The 23,638-nt window shown below is 34.3% G+C and overlaps 1 protein-coding gene across 1 annotated transcript in view; it reads right to left on the bottom strand.

Annotated features, from left to right (window-relative positions):
* Positions 1-23,638, bottom strand: part of ANO3 (anoctamin 3) — a 284,046-nt gene that overhangs the window by 113,307 nt on the left and 147,101 nt on the right. Inside the window, exon 5 of the mRNA XM_090263144.1 lies at positions 15,208-15,326. Within this exon, the coding sequence (XP_090119270.1) occupies positions 15,208-15,326 (119 nt within the window). The remainder of the gene's footprint in view (positions 1-15,207; positions 15,327-23,638) is intronic.

A 23,638-nucleotide genomic window follows, 5' to 3' on the forward strand; every position in this document is an offset into this window, starting at 1 on the left:
ATCTCTTGAAGGCAATATCCTAAATACCTTCTTGTTACCAAAGGAAGAACATGGCTTGCCTAGAAAGGACTAAGATAAAAATTTACATTTATAAACTCATAAACATTTTGAGCACTCTGGAAAGCATTTACAGTTTTTGAAAATATTATTTTCCAATGCATTGACAACACACACACACACACACACACACACACACACACACACACACAGTGCAGAGACCTGTATTTAGCAATCTTAAAAACATTACTTCTAACCACTTTATCCTCCTTGTGATTTTTAATAAATACATTTCCTAAGTAATATTTGTTTTATTCATGCATACATGTCTTTTAAACACAAATTAAATATATTTTTAGACAATACAAAGAAAAATACATATGGAACTTTATATGAATATACAAACTTTCCCTATATACAAACAATTTCCTAGTAGGAAGTTTTCTTAGAGGCACATATAACATATCTATCTATATTTGACTTACTTCTAAGTGCCTTGGCTGCTGCATACACATGTTCTAGTCCAGACTCTGTATTTTTGCTCATTCTGCTCCTCCAATTGTCCCAACACTTCCTCTGCTTTACTAATGGCATTTTTCAACTTTCTTATTTTTCCCAACTCTGCTTCTGTTTTTCCCAATAATGCACGATCAATATAAAATAAAGAGTTAGGATTTCTAGAGATAATTGATATTATCAGTTCATAGTTTTTTTCTCTCATTCTCTCCCCAAAATATAGATGTAAATGCATGTGTGTAGACCTATATAGTACATATAATATGCAATACGTAATGCAGAAACATGGAATTATATATATATATATATGTGTGTGTGTGTGTGTGTGTGTGTGTGTGTATGTGTATATATATGTATATATATATACATATATATATACATATATATATATATACTCGTGTGTGTGTATGTGTATAGTAATAAAATCTGTTCTTTTCATTTGTATACTACAGATATCCAATGCAAGTCACATAATCATAACTGCCCCCCAATCCCAAAAAGCTTTTTGTGGTCGTATGGTAAAAATTATCCATCTCTCTACCTCTGGAAATTCCAGGAATAGAGGTAGATAGCTTCCAGAACAGCAGGCTTTGGAGGTTATTCAAATGCACCTGTAAGGATCCTCACTATCTTTACTATTATATCTCTATTCTATTTCTCAGATCTGTTTTTGTTTGTTTTTCCATTTGCTTCATTACTTCCTTCTAAAAATAACTTTTCCCCCTTGTATTTGTAGAGGGAGCATCTTTCCCCATAGTTCTGAGAGAACATCCCAGCATGGAGTTCAGCTTGGGGACCTTGTCCAAAACTGTATCTGTCATTATAGATGGTGAATTCTATTGGCTGTTTTAGGGTAGGAAAAGATGGTCAGTTCCACCTGAACCTCAAAGAAAGTTATGATTGGGTAAAACAACAGGAGAATTCCATTATACATGTCTACTTTAGTACATAAAGTATTATCTAGTTTTGTTTGTGTTAGGCAGAAAAGAAAGGGTGTTCCAAGTGACAGTGCTGAGTTATTTTCATCCTAAGTGCAAGGAAAACATGTGGGATTAAGGATACATAATACTGAGGTTTTGAAAGTTTTACTTGTTTTTTAGGGAATGTGTCTGAGACTTGATGGTTTTAGCAGCTTACGTGGAGTAGATCTGCTGAGTCAGAGTATCCCAGAACCCAGAGTGGAAACTACTACAGTTTTATATTCCCACATTTTATTTATTGATGTACCACTGGCCCACTAGAGGATTAATGGCACAGGTTGACTATGTCCTATTGAACTTTGAAATAGCTGAACACCATTCTTTTTATTACTATATCATTATTTATTTACCTTCCACTGAAGGATATTTAGGCTTGTTTTGCTATATTTTTTGCTATGATTCATAATAATGTAATCAATATCCTTGTTCATACATCTCTTTTAACCTCTCTGATTATTTATTAACACACGTTCATAGAAGTAAAATTACTCAAACATTTCTATTCCTTTTCAGACATGAGCTTAATTACTTTAACTCTTGAAGGCCACACTCATAACTCGATTCCACTTAAAGTTGTAATGTTTTTCTAATATTCTCTTTCATGTTTACTTACTTAACAAGTTCACCGTGAACTCCTAGTATGAGTCAGGCTATTTGCAAAGTGCTAATGTAATTACAAAGAAAAATAAGCCATGGGCCTCATCCTTTAAGAGAGAGTAATTTAGTCAAGTAGAAGATAGGAGGACAAGTAATTACAATTTGGTGTGATTTGTGCCACAGGAGGGGTGAGTGCTGATGCTCTGAAACCAAAGATACACTGACTGTCCAGAAGAAAGAGAAGGCTTCATTTCTTCATTCAGAAGTGATATATTCTTTTCAACTAATGGTGATAGAACTGGACATCCAAATGCAAAAAAAAAAAAAAAAAAAAAAAAAAAAAGATCATGATACCGACTTTCAATTTCACAAAAATTAATACAACAAGAATCATAGACATAAATATAAATTGCAAAACTATAAAACTTCTAGGAAATAACATAGGAGGAAACCTAAATGACGTTGGGAATAGTGATACCTTTCAAAATACAATACCAAAGACACGATCCATGAAAGAAATAGTTCATAAGCTGAACTTCATTAAAACCCTACTCTATGAAAAACAGTATCAAGAGAATTAGATACAAATCACAAAATTAGAAAAATATCTATAAAATACACATCTGTTAAAGGACTGCTATTCAACATTCATAAACAACTCCTTAACTCAAAGACAAAAAAATAAACAACCAACCAACCTGATTAAAAATTGTGTCAAAGGCCTTAACAGACACATCATCAAAGGAGACAAGCATATGGCAAATAAACTATAAAAAGATGCTCCACATCATATGTCATCATTATATATTTAATTTAATATAAATTAAAACAACAGTGGGATACCATACACATCTATTAGAATGGCCCAAATCTGGAACGCTAACATCACCAAATGCTGGTGAGGATGTGGAACAAGAGAAACTCACACATTGCTGGTGGGAATAAAATAATGGTACAGCCACTTTGTAAGACAATTTTGGATGTTTCTTAAAAACTAAACATATTCTTACCATATGATCTAGAAACTGTAATTCTTGGTATTTACCCAAAAGAAGTAAAAGCTATATCCACATACAAGCTGCACATGGATGTTTACTGCAGCTTTCTTCACAACTGCCAGCGCTGTGAAGCAACCAAGATGTCCTTTGGTGTGTAAATAGATAACTCTGGTACATCCAGACAGTGGATTATTATTCAGCACTAAAAACAAATGAGTTATTAAGCTATGTAAAGACATGAGGAACCTTAAAGGCATATTACTAAGTGAAAGAAGCCAATCTGAAAGGCTATACACTGTATGATTCCAATTATATCACACTCTGGAAAAAGCCAAACAGAGAGTAAGAACACTAATAAGAAGGCCAGTCATTGCTGAAAGGGTGTGTGGGGGTGGGGTGGGATGAAGTGATAGAGGCAGAGTACAGAAGATTTTTAGGACAGTGAAGTTCTCTGTATGGTACTATGATGATGGGTATATGTTCGTTCAAACCCAGAGAAGGTACATCATTAAGAGAGAACCCTAAGATAAATTATGGATGTTAGGCTGGTTCAACCTTTGTAGAACTGTACCATTCTTGTAAGTGATGCTGATAATAGGGGAAGCTGTGCATGTGTGAAGGCAGGAGGTATATGGAAAATCTACGTACCTTCTTCTTAATTTTATTGTAATCCTAAAACCGCCCTAAAATAGTCTTTAAGGAGTCATATGTAGTTTGATTTTTGAAAAATTAATGGAGAAGGGGGAGTGTGAGCATTCCTAAGCAGAGGAAACACTACATGCAAAGGCACAGAGCATGGAAAAGGGAATGCATTCAAGATCTGTTAGGTTTGGTAGTGAGAGGAGCAGTTGGTAGCAGGAAGGGCTTTCAAAAAACATAACAAAAATTTTTAATATTTGTAATCCATTGCTCTTATGTCCCTATTTCTTATCTTCCCCAATAAACAGCAAGCTTTTTTTGAGGACAGGAACTATATTTGATTCATTTTGCATCTACTATACTGTATAAAGTGCCTGGAATGCATATGCAAGCGTACACACACACACGATTCACACACAAGCAATGACATGTTCAGACTGTGATGGTCTTCTCAAAGTCACAGCTTTTCCTTTACAGTGAAATACTTCAATTTAGGAATTTAATAATAATGAACATTTTTCTTATTGCATATAAAAGGGAATAAAAATCACCTATAATATCACTAACAATTGGTGTGTCTCTCACACGTAATTATAATCTTGCTTTCTACCTGCTTTCTTTTTTCGCTTCCTTGACATGTTCGCATATTATTGTAATCAACCCTATTGTAACTTTTAAATAACTGCTACCTCTGTGGTTAGAAAACCAAGTAGTTTCCACATTTTAATTCTGGAAACTGATGTATCCACCTCAATTGCAACTACTCCTGGCTAAAGCACCGTCATTTTTCAGCTGAACTGCTACCAAGTCACCCCAACTTCCACCACTGATACCCCCCCTGATGTACAGAGTGACCTTTATGAGACCAAATATTTGTTTAAAACCTGTTAAACTTAAAACAAAATACCAGCTCCCATCACAGCGCCCCTGCGTCACTGTGCCTGCTTACCTCCTGCTCTCCTTCCATTTCGGCCATCGTGGCGGTCAGTCTCTGCACTCCTGCCACACAGGCCACACAGCAGTCTCTCAAGCACACCAAGGTCTTCCCCACCCCGGGGCCCTCACAGGGCCAGCTCCATGCCTGGAGTGCCTCATTCTCCCACTCTTCCCTTGGCTGACTTCTCATCTTTCAGTCCTGGCCCTTAATACCTCCTGGGAGGCTGCTTCCCTGATCATCCAGAGTAGCTCCTCTTCCACTGCTTAGTGACCCACTTAAAGACAATTGATAAATAAGTATTTACGTATTGGTTTACTTATTTATTTTTTGACTCCTTCCCTGGACTACCAGCTTTGCAAAGGTAGAGGTTTTGCCTGTTTTATTCAGCAGTAAGTATTGAGACTGCATATAGATTTCGGCACATGGCAGTCTCTCAAAATGCAGAGCACAAAGGAGGTATTAAGGGGAATTTTAAGGCAGTGATCCTCAAATGTGGTATCAGCACCAGCAGCATCAACCATCAACATCAACTGAGAACTTGTTAGAAATGCAAATACCATTGGAATACTATTCCTCTGTAAAAACAATGGAAATCTTACTCTTTGCAACAGCATGAATGGACCTGCAGGCTATTATGTTAGGTGAAATGAGCCAGTCAGAGAAAGACAAGTGCCATATGATTTCACTGGGATGGGGAATCTAACGTACAAAATTCACTAACAGACAAGATAGAAAGACTCATAGATGCAGAGAATAGACTGACAGCTGTCAGAGGGGAGGAGGACTGGGGGGCCGGGGGGGAAACGGTGAAGGGTTTAAGCAAAAACAAACAAACAAACAAAGTCATAGACACAGACAACAGTAAGGTGATTACCAGAGAGAAAGGGGGTGGGGGAGGTAGAAGGTAAAGGAGGAATAAATGGTGATGGAAAGAGATTTGACTTGGGATGATGAACACACAATTCAGTGTACAGATGATTTATTATAGAATTTTACACCTGAAATCAATATAATGCTATTAACTGATGTGGCCCCAATAATTCAATAATTTTTTTAAATGCAAATGTTAAGGCCTCAGTTGGAACTACTGTTATTAGGAGTCCTGGAGGTACAGCCTGTCATCTGTTTTGCAATAAGCCCTATAAGTGGTTCTGATATTCCTCGTTTGACAACCACTGTTATAAATTATCTGTTTTGAAAGAGAACCATACATACTTTATTTAAAATTTTCCACAGCCAAAATTCCTTAGAATGTGAAATTTGAACCTTAAATATCACTGAATCTATCATTTTATTGGTTAAAAAATGTTCATAAATAATTTTAAAATATTTTAATCTGACAGTGATTGTTCTGCTTACAAGTTTGTTTTTAAGATTGTAAAACATGCATATCTCTTGTGAATATTAAGTATAATTACACAGCACATATTCTTCCCTGAAGAGTCTTCAAATGTAAAGCTACTTTCATAGCAATGGTTTGAGTATTGATTCAGTTAAAATCAAGTAAAACTATGAAAAAGTTGTGTTTCTTCTCTCAAGACGGTTCCAACAACGAATTGATCTGGATGATTTATCAGACAAGTTGTCTCTGAGGTCAATTTTTCCTATAGTGATATTAGTTGTTTTATTTAAGGGGAATCATTTATTTTCCACATTTGGAGTATGGTATAAAAGAGAGCTCCTTTGTTGCGCAACACTGTCAGTGGGGTTACAAAGAAGAAGGAAAATCAATCATTGAAGACTTCAGACTGGATCCAAGACACCTGAGTTACCTGACCTACAAAACTGGATCAAGTGTGACTCTGAATACCATCTAATAAAACATATATCCATGAAGAGAATTAAAATTCTTTTAAAAAGTTAAACAAGGACTAGAGAAAAAAGAATATTGAATTTCTATAATGTTACTAGTATTGTACTAAACTTATTCTCACTTAATCCAATTTTATTTACTCAAAAGCACAGGCTTTTCTAGTTTACCTAATGAAAACCAAAGCCTTTCTAAATAGAATAGTCTATGATAGAGCATAAACTGTGGTATTTTTACTGGTTCTCAATGAAATCAACATTTAAAAAAATATATGAGCTTTTTATATCCTCTTAGTGGAAGTAATTTACAGAGAATGAATTAAAAATGCCTTTTCTGCTCACTAATTTTTATATTTAAGTACTATATGAGGAATCTTTAAATACTTATTTCCATACCAATGATAATCCATTTTAAGTGATCTAACTTTGAATGTATATTTAGAGAATAAACCTCTAATTTCCAAAGAGAAGCCACTGACATTTTTAAACAAATGAAATAAAAGCCCTCAGGATAGGACAAAATTCATTTTCTTATCAGCTTTAAAACGATGAGAAAATAAAGACAGCAGGTTGAAAACCTTTTTTTCGCCCTTGCTTAAATCACAGTTCATTTCATAGTTGTGTTACTTTTTTATTTTCACATTTATTGGTATGAGATATGCTTCAAATTTGGATTTTTTTCTTAGATTTTCTACTTTGACGGAAATTATTTACTAAAACTTTTTGCATAAAAATAATTTTAAGAATATTTCCAAAATAAGTAATTTTTAAAGTAATTCTATCTTATATATATTTGAATCAAGAACTTATTTTAGAATAGAATTTGTGAATAACTATTTCAATGAAACTAACATTAAAATGAATTTAAAACAGTCAAAATCTGAGAGGTGGCATTTGTTCCACATGCAAGACACACTGATGCTTAAAATATAACAATATAGTCCTATGTTTCTTATTTTTAAAAAGAAATCTATAATATTTTGAAATACCAGATACCCTCATCCCCAATTCTGAAACCAATGATCAATTATTCTTAATTGGCATTTCTGTCAGTTTTTAAGAAAATAGAAAAGTAATAGAGAATTCCTAGATTGATGTACTATTCAACATACCACAATCAGAATTCTGGGTTCAGCTGCATTTGGAATCCTTCATTGCTGACAACAGAGTCTCAAATGACAATCTTCTTTAAAGCACTGTTCAGCATGACAACAGAAAGTTCTCTCATCCACGCCTGCTTTTTCCATTAGCTGGAGTGTTACATATTGAATGCTGCACGAAGCCTTTGACTGGAGGGCTTTTAGACAACTCTTTAAATGCCTCGGTCTGAATAAGACAGCTCATCTCTTTAGAAGAATACCTGTATTGTTTTTTATTACTTTATTTTAAGGGGGTTAGTTATAGGGTGCAGTAGGGGGCTGCTTTCATGTCATTGGTTTAATATGTCTATGTATGATTCACCTAAGTGACATTTAGTCATATGACATTTTGATAATTTTATTGTCAATTTTTAATCGTGCATTTCACTTTATGTTACTTGAATGAGTCGTGATTAACATAAAAGGTAGGAGGTAAGTTTCAGTCTGAACAACAGCGGTCCGGCAAATGAGACATTTTCATTGGTGAGCCAGGTGATGTTTTATGATAACTGAGTCCGGTTCAATAGGAATTCCTATGTATTTTTTCAGCTTTTCATGGAAATTGTCTCATTTTCTCGTTCATTAGGAAAAGGTAAAATACAAACTTGGGCAATTTTTGAAAAATCCTGTATCTGTTAAAACTTCACATCGCATTATATTAGCACTGGGCTGCATATAAGGAAGTAACTGTAACCTGAAAATGATGAAAGTAACTGCGATGTAAAAATAACTAAATAAATGAAATGGAATTTGTCACCACCCTCACCCCTGTACCTAACATTCACCTGATGAGATGCAACAGAGGATTACATTTATTTCTGTCAAGAAAACCTCCACAGGGCAGCTTGTAATTGGGACTGACCAGACGCTGAGCTAAGAAGCCACCACTTAATGGATATGGCCTTGAGGTAATCAGCAGACTTAAAGACTTATGTTCCAGGAGGTTCAAGACCTAGGAAATCAACTTCACACAATGGTCTGATGCTTTTAAACAACATCTGGTAGCATACTATAATCCCAGTGTTTAAATTGCCGATGGCATCAAGGGATTAATAAAACCATATAGGCTTCTATGATGGGCACCCTCATCTGCAATCTTGATTTATATCTGGCACAGACCTCAACATCAGCAATTAAAAAAACATTCCATAAGCATCAGAAGTTATTTAATAAATATGAGTGCTTTATTGTTGACATTCTTTTCCTTTGAGATTAGTGAAAGATGCTTGAAATATTCATATTTTGATGAACTTAATTGGTGAGATAAAGAAGTCTGCATGCCAATGTAAATGGAGGAAAAGGACATGGGCAGGTGAAGAACTACAAGCAGCAGGGAAGGGATGTCTTATAAGTTAGCAAGGTTATTAGCACGATAAAATTTGTTATATATAATCATAAGCATTTTCTCAATGAAAAAGTTAAACATTTGTATATAATTGATATCAAATGTCATATATTGTTTTTGTAACCACCTTCTTATACAACCATACTGAGAGGGTTGGTTATTTTGCAAGTACCTTATTTGATCACATTTCTATTTTTAATTTCATTTTTTATTCTTGAACATTTAAGTGCTTGAATCCCTCCCTTTCCTTGCAAATTACAGTGTGAGAAATATCCTTACACACAATTATTTGGGATAAAATTTAATTACATTCTCTGGATAAATTCCTAGAGTGGGTCAGGAGTAAGGTTATTTTAAGGCTTGTAATGCTTATTGTCAAATTGTTCTCCAAAAAATTTGGATCAATATAAACAACTACCAGTAAAAAATAGAATTAAAAGTTTATAGTGCAAATTCTGGATTTTATTTTAAAATGTTTTCTAATTTGGTTTAAAAGAACATTGCTTACATTTGTATTTCTGCAATTATTACTACTTCTAATCATTTTATATTAAAATTATATTGTTTTAAAATAATTATGCACTCTTGAATTTATTAATTATATTACTATGATATCTTTGCAGATTAAAAGTATTAATCATCCTTACATACATGTATATTTCAGTATGCCAGCTCATTACCAAATGTTAAGTTTATATCTTAACTTTAAATTTGATTGTAATTTTGATAATGATTAGTATCTAAATACTCAAATCTATTAAGCTTCCCATGATTAATTGTATTACTGGTTTATAAAAATCCATTTTAAAAAGCCAATATTTAAAAATTTGTGATTTAAGAAAATGTTTATTTTTACATATTAACTTTGAATTTAATACCTATTTAGTTTTCAGTTCTTTTTGTTATGAGATATGAGGTAGGCATCTAAAATATTTTAATCCCCTCTGAAGAACTGAATAGTTCTTGTGAGACATTTGCACATTGTCTGTGTGTGTTATCTCTGTCATAACACACACAGACAATGTGGAGAAATTCTGGAAAATCTTATACTAAAACTTCTGGAAAATATATGCTAGAAGGAATTAAATGGTCCAAGGTAAGGAGATGCCTCCAATGATCACAAGAGGACAATGCCCTCCTTGGTATCACAGACTCTGCAGACAAGACCAGACATCCTTTGAGCTGTTAGAAAAAGAATTTTTTTTAATACTAGGCAAGAATATAAATTTAAGGCACTGGCCAAAAAGATCAATAAATCAAGATAATTTTCTGTATGCCCCATATTTTATACGAAAATCAAATAGTAGGGTGTCATTGCCCAAAATGATATTACTAAACATAAAAATGTATCATTTCAAGTCCTAAAGTTAGCAAATTATTTAATTTTCTTTAGAAAATAACTACCCCAATAAATTCAGATAATTAACATTTGATTTCATGTATTATTTTGTCAATTAAAGCAGCCATACAGGGTCAAGTTTAGTCCTTTACCTTGTAGTTTAACACCATTATCCCCCAATTGCTGAGAAAAATATGCACATACAGAATATTAATCCCTGTACACAATATAGAGGCAAAAAGCCATGAAAGAAATAGTTGCCCAGGCCCACATGAAAGATACGTTATAAAAGACCACAGAGCCTTTCACCTTCTCTACCAAATGATCAGATCAGTGTCTCCAGTCTTAACAGAAAGTTATTCCTGTTACCAACTGAGTTAAAGATGAACACCATCTGCCTATTCTATTTTACACAGTCAAATTGAATGGCCTTGAAATTTAAATTTAATGAAGTGTTAAAATATTCATGTCAAGATTTTCCTAGCCTATAACCTCTTTTCTGTCTAATTTGATACCAAACATTCTGTGAGAGAAGACATCGCCATCATTTGGAATATAGATTTATATTTCCACACTCATTATTGGCAACATCCAATAGTTATTGTTAGCATCCCAAGAGATAGTAGCATCAGTAAACTCTTCATTAAAGGCTACAATGGAAATCATCGATTCTCCTTCACAGGGTTATTTTTTCTAACTTAGATTAATTGTAGACATTTTTGTACACTGTCCACATCTAGGGGCCTCAACTGGTATGCAGGGCATGGTTCTTTGATGGAGAGAATAATTTTGCTCCTGAGGATTATTCTGTTGATTATAGGGCCTTATCTTCAAGTGTTATTCACAGTGCTCTCTATATTAATATGACAGAGAAGGGCAATCATAACCCAAACTATGTTAAAAACAAAACAATCCCTCTCTACTGAAGACCTTTGCTTTCGGATAGCCTATGTACTCCAGTTTATAAATTCATAAAGCTGATTTTCTTACATTATATATTTGCTTTCTGGATTTCTATCCATGCAAATGTGAGAGAACCTTCTGTCAAAATCTTAAAAGGAAATAAACTTGCCTTTAAAAAATTAGTTCACTATTTTTATTGGGTGTTTGTGACTGCTGCTAAGTATACAAATATAGTTCTATTAAATGTAATCTTGAAATTTTCCCCTATTTTAGTGCTATCACAAGAACGCACTTTTATAAGTAGAGTTTTAGAAAGGGTACTATAAGAAAGTTTTAGATAGATTGTCTAGATACAATGCAATTTAGGTTATGATATTTAAATATACTTGGGTTCTATAGAGTTAAGTTGATAATGTGAGTATAATGTGAAAAACTGGGAGACTATTTTGCAAATATTCCCAGTAACTGATAAAAAAATTTCACTTTTTATTGGCAATCACTGATACCAGCCAACATGCTATCTTTTAACACGTATGATCATCTCATTAGCTACTGCCGAGAAACAAACCATCCCAAACACTTTTTATTTAGCTCATGATTCTGTGGGTAGGCTGGGCCGACCTGGGTAGCTCTGGTTACAGCTGGACTTTTCCATTGTAGGGGCACCAAATATTCCTCCTAAAAAGTTTCAATATGTAAGTATGTAAGGGCTTTAAATGTTCTTTGTAAGAAGTAGCAAGGACTAGCTAAAAGGCCTTGGAAAAAGGAATGTAAGAAAGAGTGTTATAGCAAGTAGTGATTTACAAGCTAAAAGGACCTCAGCCTCTATCACCTTCCATTTACTTGTGTCTGGTTTGTAACATTTGTGAAGGTTGTGCTTTGCAGAATGTCTAGCCCTTTGAAAATAAATTGCTTCGCAGGGAGTTCGTCCCTGGCTGAAGGGTTATGCTGCTGCCGGAGATAACCTTATAGCCTTGCGAATTTCTGTTTCTGTCACTGCCAAGACATTCCTGCAGTCCTACCCAGCTCCCTCTTCCTAAGGCTGTTTCCCGCCAAAGAAGAAACAAAGAGACTGCACCAGTATAAAAACCTAGCGTTTAGACTCCATTGTAGGTTGGAGCATGTTAGAGACCAGCTCAGGGTCTGCCCAACTCCTGGCCATCATTAAAAATCCTTTGCTTACTTTATACACCGCTTCAGAGTGTTCAATCTCGCCTATGTAGCCGTAACACCATGAGTTTGTGTTTCCTGTTCTTTGTCACTGAATTTTCTCGTATTCCTGCCTGAGTTGGGCTACTGGTCCACATGGTCTCATCGTCCTGCAGAATAACTCTGCCTTATTCACATGGTGAAGGCAGAGTCCCAAGGGAAAGAATGTGAGTGCAAGACCTTCAGAGCATGAAGTTCAGCACTGGCACATTTTCCCTTCTACAGAAGTCTGCTGGCCAAAACAAGACCCAGGTCAGTTTAAGAGTTTTCACCCCTTGATGGGAGGAGCTGCAAAGTCTCATTAAAAATAGAGTGAATACAGCAAAAAAGGAATTGTGACCAATTGTTTTTAATTTAAAATATCTTTATTCATTTAAATAGTAAATACTGCCTTCTACTAAAAAACAATAACATTTGTCTTTCAATCTGTCAGGCTTAACTAGGAAATCCATGTGTCTTTTTCTTTCATATTTATGTGTGTACATGATATAGGAAGCAGTATGCAAGAATCAGTTTAATAGACATTATTAAATAATTTCACACAGATGCAGAATTTTGGATAAATGATTGAAATTATAGGTGAATATTAGATGTGGGCTCCTAGATATTCCACACACACCAATGAACTTAACAAAAGATGTGTTTGCACTGATTTCTAGTAGCCAACTTGCTTTCTATGAATCTCCAAATACCCAATACCAAATCTTACAGATCCTGGAGAAGGGTGTTCTCTTTTTGAGTTTTCTCCAACTGATTTTTTTCTAGCTGTTTTCTAGTAACTGTTTATTCTTTCAGTGATTTGATTGTTTTCAGTTTCTTCTTTATGTTCTTTTTTTTCCTTTTTCAGGGTCTTCGGGCCAATTTTCTGTCTACTACATGCCTCTTAGATATTTAAATATGGCTTCTATTTTAAAGTTCAGTCCAGCAAAATCTTGACCTATCCCATATTTTGTGTCATCTCTAATACCTAGAGCTCTGAGCTTCTTCTATCTGTATGCATGCATCTGAACTGCATCTTAGCTCCTGGACAGCAAAACCTGTTCTGCATTTGACCTCTTTCTCCGTATTGCAGTGCCAAGCTTTGAGCATAGTAGCTTCCAGATAAAGAAAAAATATGTCCTGTTACTTTATCAGTATAACTTCATCATATTAGATCTCAATATTACAGATGTTTTCATCTCTAAAATATTACAGAATTTTAGTGTAATTAAATAACACATGCTAAAAGTTAAGAATTTGAAGCAAAATACTCTAAAGATGCACTTTATTGTTCTGAGGATTATTTTCAAAACAATCTATAGTGCCTTACCAATATACTTAGCTTACTAAATTATCATAAGCAGGAGTTACATGATCAAAATAAACGTTCACCATGCTGACTCAAAACCATTCAGAAAATGTTTACATCAAAATATGCTTGTAGGTTTGATGTTTTCTTCTTAATTTTGTATCCTGAAGTTCAAATTTAGTGAAAGTGAGATTTGGGAAATGACTACTGAATAGATATGAAATGGAGGGCATCGTTGGTGGTATGTGGTAAATTTTAGAGAAGCAGATATACAAGTTTTATTTAATCTTAGTTCATTTTCTAATTATTTGAAGCATACTGTACTTGTCTTCTTGTTGGGGATATAGGTAACTTAAGAAATAATATCTGTTTTTCCTCAATTTTTCTTAGAATTCTTCCTTCTCTCAAGCCACTTAAGACTCTCTAAACATTCACTGTGTTGATCACATACAGAGGCAGAGGAATAAACACAGAGATATCAACCCCTGATTTGTGAATAACCTAAGAATTATGGCACAAAATAGTGACTCCTTTAAACAAAACTGAAGAAGAATGAAGAAGTTTGGTCACTTTTATAATAACACGTAAATTGTGCCCTATTTCTTCACTAGTGCTTTGGTGGTGACTAAAATGGGATTTGTGAAATTAATCCAAGCCAAACCAAAACAAATATCACAGAGAAAGATATATTTGCAAGTGTGATTATTAGTCATGCAGTGACAATAAAAGCTGACATTCTTTGTATTAAACTGAAAATTTCTTTTACAAAGGCACGCCTATTTTAATCAATTAAAAAGAGAAGAAGAAGAAGAAAGTAAGCTTGAATTGAGCCAGGATTTGTGTGGGAACACATCAAAAGGGTGTTGGACTACCACACACAGATGCTTTGAAGAGTCTGATTTTGACGGATGATGCAATAGCTCAAGCCAGGGTTTTTAAAAACTAAAATTTAGCCCACTTACTCACTGTTAATGATCTATAGTTTCAAGGAGGTATTCTCAGACTCCAGGTTGTTCTAAAAACCTGGCATACAGTCGGCTTTTACTATGCTTCAGACACTTTCATATGGTTATTTCACATAGTCAGCAAAGAATTTTATCAAGCAGACCACATGATTCTGATTTTACAACAAGGAACTAAGAGTTTAACCTGCTCAAGTTAACAAAATCAGTAAGTAGAGGAACTGGAATTCAAATCTGGGTCTATTTGATATTAAAATTCATATATTCATTAAACCATGCTGCCTTTCAAAAAGCATGAAAAATAATGGAATAACTCTTAAAGAAGATGTTACTTAATAATTGTATATTTCAGATTGTTTTCTAAAATTCTGTTGTATAATAAAAATAATATGTCTACACATTACTTCTCAGTCGTGTGTCCTTGGATACATATATTAAACTGTGTGCCTTCTTATATTCTCTAGCACAATATAGATTACTACTGAAAAATTAAAAGGTTTTAGAAGTTATGGTCTTCAATTGGCTTATTAATAGTTTAACTTACATTACCTTAGGCAATCTTCTCTTAGATTCAGAATTATCTTTGGGAACAAAATCTTTAATGAGCCGAGATCGGTCATAATTAGCATGTTCTGATTCATCCAGGTAGTCCTTATCTTTTCCTAGGGCTAAAAAACAAGAAAAAACATTATATCAATTTTTATTTTTTTTAAATTTTCTCTCTCTTTACATGTACTAATTTTTCCTTATTCCATATTTTCCCAAGGCTCAGCTAAGTATAATTATCTTATGACCCATCCAGCCAATAAGTAAAAAAAAAAATTAATAACATAAAAGCTTGCCTGTTAGTGGATTAATACTGGCACTAGAGTGACTTTCATAAAAATTAAATGCATCTCTGGTGTTTAATGTACTTAAACGTTTTGAAAATAAAATTAAAATTATGCAAGTTTTAAGGCCTCTTTTGAACTTGAAGGCAGACTTATTTATAAAAACTCAATATTAAGAGATATTGTACACAACTATAGATATTTGTAAGAATTCAATAGATTTCTAAGCATTTATTTGATTAATTAAAAACTATGTTTGAAAATTTGTTTTCTTAAAAGCTGTAAAGTTTTATAAACATGAATTTGACTTAAGGGTGTAGGAAGTCTGAGAAACCATGGAAGAAATGCTAACATACATTATAAGAAAGATTTTTTAAAATAATGAACAAGCTATAATCAATGTAAGAGAGTATAAAGCACAAAATCACTATTGTGGCTGTAAGAAGCAATGACACCCTTAACAAAATTCATATTCCCTGCGACGCAAACACCTCTTCAAATTCAAAAAGACAGATTCTTACATATTTAACTTTTCAAATGAATCAAAATATTACAGAAAGTTATTAAATAAAACTGTCAATAAACTATTAAACACAAACTCTGACATGGACAACTATATATAGTGCTTTAAAGAGTTCCATCATTTGACAAAGAACAGTGACAGAAGAACAAACAATATTGATTATAAAACATGCATTTATGTTTTTATTAGTAAAGCTTAAAATCTGCTATAATGTGTTATGCTGCATACAGCTGGTAAAATCAGGTTCTTAGCACTGGTATGAACTAAGATTGGACAGGTCATATTCTGTTTTATGATATAATTAATTGCTAATTATTTTCAAGTGCTCTAAGCATTTAGGGTTATACCTAGACCTATTATTATAGCTAATACAGATCAATGGCTAACATTTACGGAGCACATACTAAGAATCAGAAACTTTACATGCATTATTTTCTTCATCCTTGTAATAGCTCTATGAAGTGGGTATAATTTTTGTAACTGGAGAATTGTAACAGTGGGGAATTGTAACTCAACCTACCACTTTTTTTGACATTGTTCCTGTAAGTGCTGACTCTGACTAATGTATAGCTTGTAGATGAACAGCATGCTTATATAAGAATCTTAGTAACTAACTTCAAAACTTGCAGACTCTGATCTTCAATCATGTCAGATCTGGGAGATTTGCTGACCTTCAATGGTAAAACCAGGATGGTGTTAAACCAGGATGGTGAAAGCCAAGGATGACGCACACCAGACTACCACTTGATCGGTTTGGAGGTCTTTATCGGAATGGACTGTGCTTGTCTGCACATAGAAAACTTTTCAACCCCCTCCACTTGATCTCATTGTTCTGCTTCCTCTCTTTCTCCTTATAAAAACCTCTGCCTACACTGAGATGTTAAAATGGGCTTTGGGACAAGAGTGACCCATCTTTTTAGGTGACTGATACTTGAATAAATTTCTTTCCATTACACCAGCACCTGTCTCTCAAATATTGGCTTTCAAAATGGAAGGCAGCCAGACCTGCATTCAGTTATATTTTTTTATGTACATTTAATAATAAACTCAGGCATATGGAAATTAAGTAGTGTGTCAAAGTCACTAAATAAGCACCCTTGCTGCATCCTGACCTGATGTTTGTGAATAAACTATAATGTCTCCCCTAGATTTAAGTAAATTACATTTCATTCATTCAGTAATTATTTATTAAACACCTATGACATGCTGGGCATTCTTTTAAGAGGTGGAGTTCTAGCAGCAACAGAACATTGCTGTCATGAGACATTCTAATAAGAGTAGAAAAAGGATAAACAAAACAAATTAATTAAAATATTAAGCATGGCTTGTGAACAGTGCATTTGAAAAAAATACAGCTGGGAGGCAAGATGCCAGTATAAAATGTGAGAATGTTATTTTAGTTCTGAGAATTGTAGTAACTTCTGAGCAAAGACCAGATGTGGTAAAGCAGTAAGGAGTTTGATGTAGCTGGATAAGTGCTAATCTTGGTTTTAGGAAACCCTAGTCAAAATCTTGGTTATGTTATTTATTAGCTTAATGGCATTGGGTCATTTATAAAATTTGAAATAATAAACTCTCCTCATTACAAGGAGTAAGAAGGACAATACATGTGACTTGAAAACATTAAGTACTAAAGAAATAGATATTCCTTTTCTTTGGCTTTTCCTTAAACATATAATTCTAGTATTTAGGAATCTACCAAACAAATTGTGTAAATTGGGGCTAACAAAAAAGACATATCTTCCATTTTAAGCCTAAATGGATAGGACACAATGTAATTACCTCGAGTATACCAAGGAACAATTTAAAATTTAATTATAAGTCCCTTTTACATTCATCAATAATATGATTTATGATGAAATATTTTGTTGAGTTGAGTGGGAATCCATTAGGTCTTCTAAATTTTGTTTGTGAACCAGCATCAGCTAAAAGCTCAAGGAGACCAATCAGCATAGCAGGCCATTATGTTTGCAACACAAACCTTAGACCCATTTCTGGAAGTGTAATTTTAATAGCCAAATGATTCCAGCTCGATCATTCTTCTTTAGTATAATGGCATTTTATTTTATTACTTTGTTACATTATATTATAACTGCTGGAGCATCTGGAAATGGAAGAGGTGACTTTTGGACATGTTAAATAGGCATGAGTGATCTTATTATTTGGCCTCTACTTACTTGCAATTCTGCCACCTTCCCATTGCTAAGGATAGTGTGTTCCAGAACTGCCAGAGTAGTTGAGGCTGAAGATTAAAATAATAATCAAAATGGCCTAAAATTATTGCCATGCTTTATAATTTATATATTACCTTCAACCTATGTTCTCTTACTTACATCTAACAAAACTTCTTAATTCAATTCTGCTCAAACAATCTTTACTTCGAGTGCAATCAGGACTGAAACCATATTACTGGTATCCCAAGTCAGGAAACTGAAGCACAGAGTGTGTAGTTAATAATGGATTTAGTACCTGAAACTGCATCTTCTGACTGCTAATAAATTCCATGATGTTTGAAATGACTATTTCACCAAAGTTTCCTGGAAAGAATAAATGTAATGGTCCATGCATAGTTTACTCAGTGGTTAAAACATGGTGACAATGAAGATCCAGGCTTATTCTTTGTAGTTCCTTTTTGCTGACTTCTCCCTAACACTGTCGTTGTTCTAAAGTCCTGACCAGAGCTGAACTTGGGTAATCCCACCACTAACGAAATCCTGCAGATAAACTGTTTTCCACTGTGTCACTGCTTAATCTATCCATGTGCATCCTTCCAAACACTCACCCAGTCATTGTTACCCAGCTATCACCGCACAGACAGCATCTGCTAGGCAATGTGAGTAAGACAGATATGAATAGAAACTATTATCACTTAGTGAACTGAGTGTAAATAAAGTCATATCCAAAGTGCTATGATAATAGAAAGGAGGAAGCATCTAAATGACTTTATTAGGGAGGGTTCACATAACAGCAATGTTAAAGCATTCCACTACTTCTGAACAGTGATGATTACTGGGTCTTTAAGTGCTCTACAAAAAGGTTTTTCAATGCAATTTAAATTAAAAAAAAAAAGGAACATAATCAAATTAGGTCCTCAGTGAGAAAAAATAACCAAGTATTGATTCCTAAAAGGTGAGAAAAATCATGGAGATGAATAACATCACAGATCTCAAGGTAATGAATTCTACAGTAGACTTTCCAAAGATATGTCTGTCATTATTCTCTTTGTCTTTCATCCATTCCTCTGTCTTTTCACTAATACTAAAATATTCTTTGAGTACCTACTATGTGCCAGGTACTGTTCTTGATTCTGGGTTACAGGCATCAACAAGATTGACAAAGTCTCTGTCCTCTGGACACAGAAAGAGGGAGAAAAATAAATCACATAGTTTCAGATAACATGTAAGCATTATGAATAAAAATAAATCAAGATTAGGAGTCCCAAGTGAAGCTTATACAAATCCTCTTTCTATCAGTGTAGGGCTCTGGGACAAAAAAAAGCTTATTATGAAAAAGGAACAACAACAAAAACCCTCTGAGATTGGCCACAGCATTCTAAATAAAAGGAAGCATTAGGAAATGGTCTAGTGAGGCCAGGCCCAGATATCTTTTAAGACCTCAGAAGCCACAGTAAGGAGTTTACATATTCAGTGTAATGGGAAATATGGAGGGATTTGAGTAGAGAAATAAGGAAAATTAACCCTCCTTTTATTAAAGTTTCCTATAACTGTGTGGAAAACAGACTATCAGGAGGCAAGAGTGGGAGCAGAGAACAATGAGGAGTTATTATATGACATGAGTCTACTAAGAGATGGAGGCAGACTGGCACGAGGTGTGGCAGTGGGAATAGCATTTGTATAGAAGAAAGTGGTGAGCAGCATCAGGTTCTAAAAACAATTTCAGAATTGAGCCCAGAGAACTTATTTAATATGCTTAATAAAAAATTTAAAAGATTTACAGTGACTGTAAGGCTGTTGTAACTGGAAAACAGTATGTTCTTTCAGAGCAATCCCCTTATTTCTATAACTCTTAAATAAACTGGCAACATTAATAGAAAGTTCTTTTTTATACCATATTAAAAAGAAACACTGTAGGAAAAATAATAAAAATTGGGTGATATGATCTAATATTACAGAACAAAAGCAGAATTAGCATGTACTCATCTGACCATAACTGTTTTAAGAAGACCAACGAAAACTACACCAATGTAAACTATTACACTTATTGAAAGCAAACGAATGTCTGAACTGTGTAATATATACCACTTCCCGAGGGAACTGTTTCATAACATTAGCAAAATGCTGATTTCACTGGATTAGACAGTTGTGTATTTTGGTTGGTTGGACTCAAATTATGTTGGTTTTAATGAGCCCTATTTATTTCATTTCAAAGTTACCTGATTTGATGGCACCATGGATATGGGCAGAATCAAGTATGGGTTACCTGTTAACATGGCTTTCGCTGTACTGGTTATGCTCTAGCATTCTAACAAGGAAAAACGGTGGGTGATACATAGTAGCAGGGCTTCTAGGATTGATGAAGAAGATTATTGTCACACCAGGATTTCACATTCATTGTTACATGGATCAGCACTTTCTAGAATGACTGTGTGTGTGTTTGCATGTTTGCATCTATGTGGCTGGGAAAATGGGGTGAAACGGTTCCTTGGCTTGTAAGCTGCTGTATGAAAAGTAGAATTAAAGGTTCAGAGGTGATAGCAAGAAGAAGAGAAGAAGAAAACCAAATAAAATTCTAAACCTCTCAACCTGATTAGCTTTCCTTAATCAATTATCTCCAGGATAGGTTTTACCATGCAATGCTACCCCTCAGTCGATCTTTTTGTTGCTCCCATCCTGACACTTTTTAACATCTCACAGAGCTAGTGTTCTGTGGACATCGCTAACCACTTTTCACCTTAGAGGCCTGTGTTTCTGTTGTGGTGATTAAGAGAGAATGCAAGGAATTAAGACTTTCTGAGTCAGAATCTCAGTCGGCCATTGGCTAGCTCTATAGCATTTGGCAAATTATTTTATTTCTTAGTGAATCAGGTTCTTCATCTGTATAAAAAAGGCTGGTAATAGTACCTGACCACAAAGATTGTTATCAGAATTGAGATAATGCAGGTGGAGAGTTGTGCAGAAAGAGTTCAGTGAATTGCTGTTATTCCACTCTGCCTTAAAAATCACATTGTGGTTATAATAAGAACAGCTGGTTAGTGAAGATATCTCTGAGCCCAGAAGAATTTGATATTGAAAGATAAACTTAGGTACGGCATAAAGCAATGAACAGATATTTGTTAAACGTCTATGATGATGTTTTTGCTAGGAGCTATGATAAAACTATGCCTCTTCATTTAATTCCACAATCTTGCAAAGTATGAATAATTAGCCCCAATTTACAAACAAGATTACAGAGGCTCAAAGAAGTTAATAATACGCCACAGTCACACAGCTAATAGGTACAAGAATGGAGATTTGACCAATGTCTGGTTGGGAAAATGGCATTTCATCTACTGAATACTACAAATCCTGTTGGACAACCAAAGTGTAAATTTCCAGCTCTGAACCAATAAATTGTCAATATTCCTTCCTCTATAGCTCTAATTCTGAACAATGAGAAATATCAATCCTCAGTGAGATGGTGAACACACACAGTTCACTCTGCCACAGCATTAATATTCTCATGGGCAGTTCAAAGTAGTTCACTGTAAAAAGGAAAAGTCATTAATTGGATCCATCAGTCAAGTTCCAAAAATTGTATCAGAGCCTGTTGATACTTGGAAATTCTCAATATATTAATTAACCCAATGCTAGAAGCTGGTAGTCTGAACCCTAAAGACAAAATTTAGAGAACACAACTTTGTTGAATTTTAAAAAGAGCACATGCCCTGGCCTGTGTGGCTCAATTGGTTGGAGCTTCATCCTGTGAACTGGAGGGTCATGGGTTCAATTCCTAGTCAGGGCACACGATTGGGTTGCAGGTTCAGGGAGGGTACAAGAGGCAACTGATTGAAGTTTCTATCTCACAGTGATGTTTGTCTCCCTCCTTCTTTCCCTCCTTTCTCCTCTCTAAGCATGTCTTCAGGTGAAGATAATTTTTTTTAAAGACCACGTATTCTTAAAATAATCATGTTTTATTTAATTACACTCACTATATTTGATGTCATATTGCTTGACCTCTTTTTAAAGATAATTTTTAAAATGTACATTATAGATATGACTCTAAAATAGTATTTCCAAGCCAGGTGTTACATCCAGTTTGATTCCTGGAATGTTTGGTGATACTGCAGTCAGCTACAGCTTCATTGTCATCTTCATTACAAAGGCAAACACATCATGTGTACACATTTTAAACCACTAAGGAGCTGGGGTGCTTCTCTAAATTGAGTAAATGATAGAATAATGCTGAGAAATGCTAAAATACTGAGTATGAGATATAATGCTCAGAGAGATGTAAATACAAATTAAGTGTGTCAGATGATTGAGATGAAGAGAAAAAAGGAGGAGATATGTCATCGAATGATATTAAGCATTTAGAGAAAAATATAATATTTGTTATGGTAAGTTGTCAAAAACAAGAAACCTGGAATTGACTAGAGAGGTTTGCATCACTAGAATGACTGGTGGGCTATTAATGAGCACTAATTTGGCAGAAATATTAGTGAAAGGTGACAGGCAAACTGTACCACCTTTATGAATATTCTGGACATGATTTTTGCTATATTTTATCAGAAAATACTAACAATAGAAACCTGTTTCCAAATTAATTAGTATAGAAAAAAACCTCTGTATTCTGAATATATCTGTTCTGATTAAATGTTGTTTTTGACACTGTATATGAAATGGATCTGCCGGTGGCTGTCTTCCTTTTATTAGGAAATGTAATAAGCCTACACTCTTTCTATGCCACAGACACAAAAAGAGAGCATTGGAAGAAACACGACTAAATTTCAGTCATTCGGAATGCTTTTATAACACAGCTCATTAATAAAAATTATAAAAAAGTACCTTTAAAAATGTCCTCGTACGAGAACAAAGATATAAGTTTTAGGCTACAAATTTTTAATCCTGGTTACATTTAATATTTACCCAGGGAATGGTTAAGAGTATGGATACTGATTGAACTCCCCAAACCACTTAAAACTGATTCTCTCAAGTTGGGACCCAGAGAGTTCTAAAAGCTTCTGTGTGACCTGAATGTGGAGCCAGGGCTGAGAACCCTGATTGCAGGCAATGGAGCCAGGCCCCCGATGTGTTTCTAATGAGAACTCAGAGCTTAATTTATTATGCGAGTTATAAATAAATTCAATCTAAGGTTGCCAAATAAGTTCTGGGGAATATTAGTATCATCTTTTTGATAAAATCTCTCTTTATTATACTTGTATTCACTTTATGGTTAGCAAAAGCCTTGGTTCAAAGGCATTGATCATAGCTAAGTCCAGCAAGCAACATATTTTAATGTAAATCTTGCTCAACTAAAGAAAACCTTATGTGACAACAGAGAAAGGCCAAAGAGGAAGCTGAGTAAATTTGTCACTATTATAGGAAAAATAAATGAAATGTTATATTGTCCACTAATGGAGTGTCAGAATAGAATCTTTCAGTATCAACATTATTCCAAATACTAGGTG

Source organism: Furipterus horrens, unplaced genomic scaffold, assembly GCF_987537825.1.
Source record: "Furipterus horrens unplaced genomic scaffold, mFurHor1.1.pri manual_scaffold_2, whole genome shotgun sequence".
Classification (NCBI taxonomy): Eukaryota; Metazoa; Chordata; class Mammalia; order Chiroptera; family Furipteridae; genus Furipterus; species Furipterus horrens.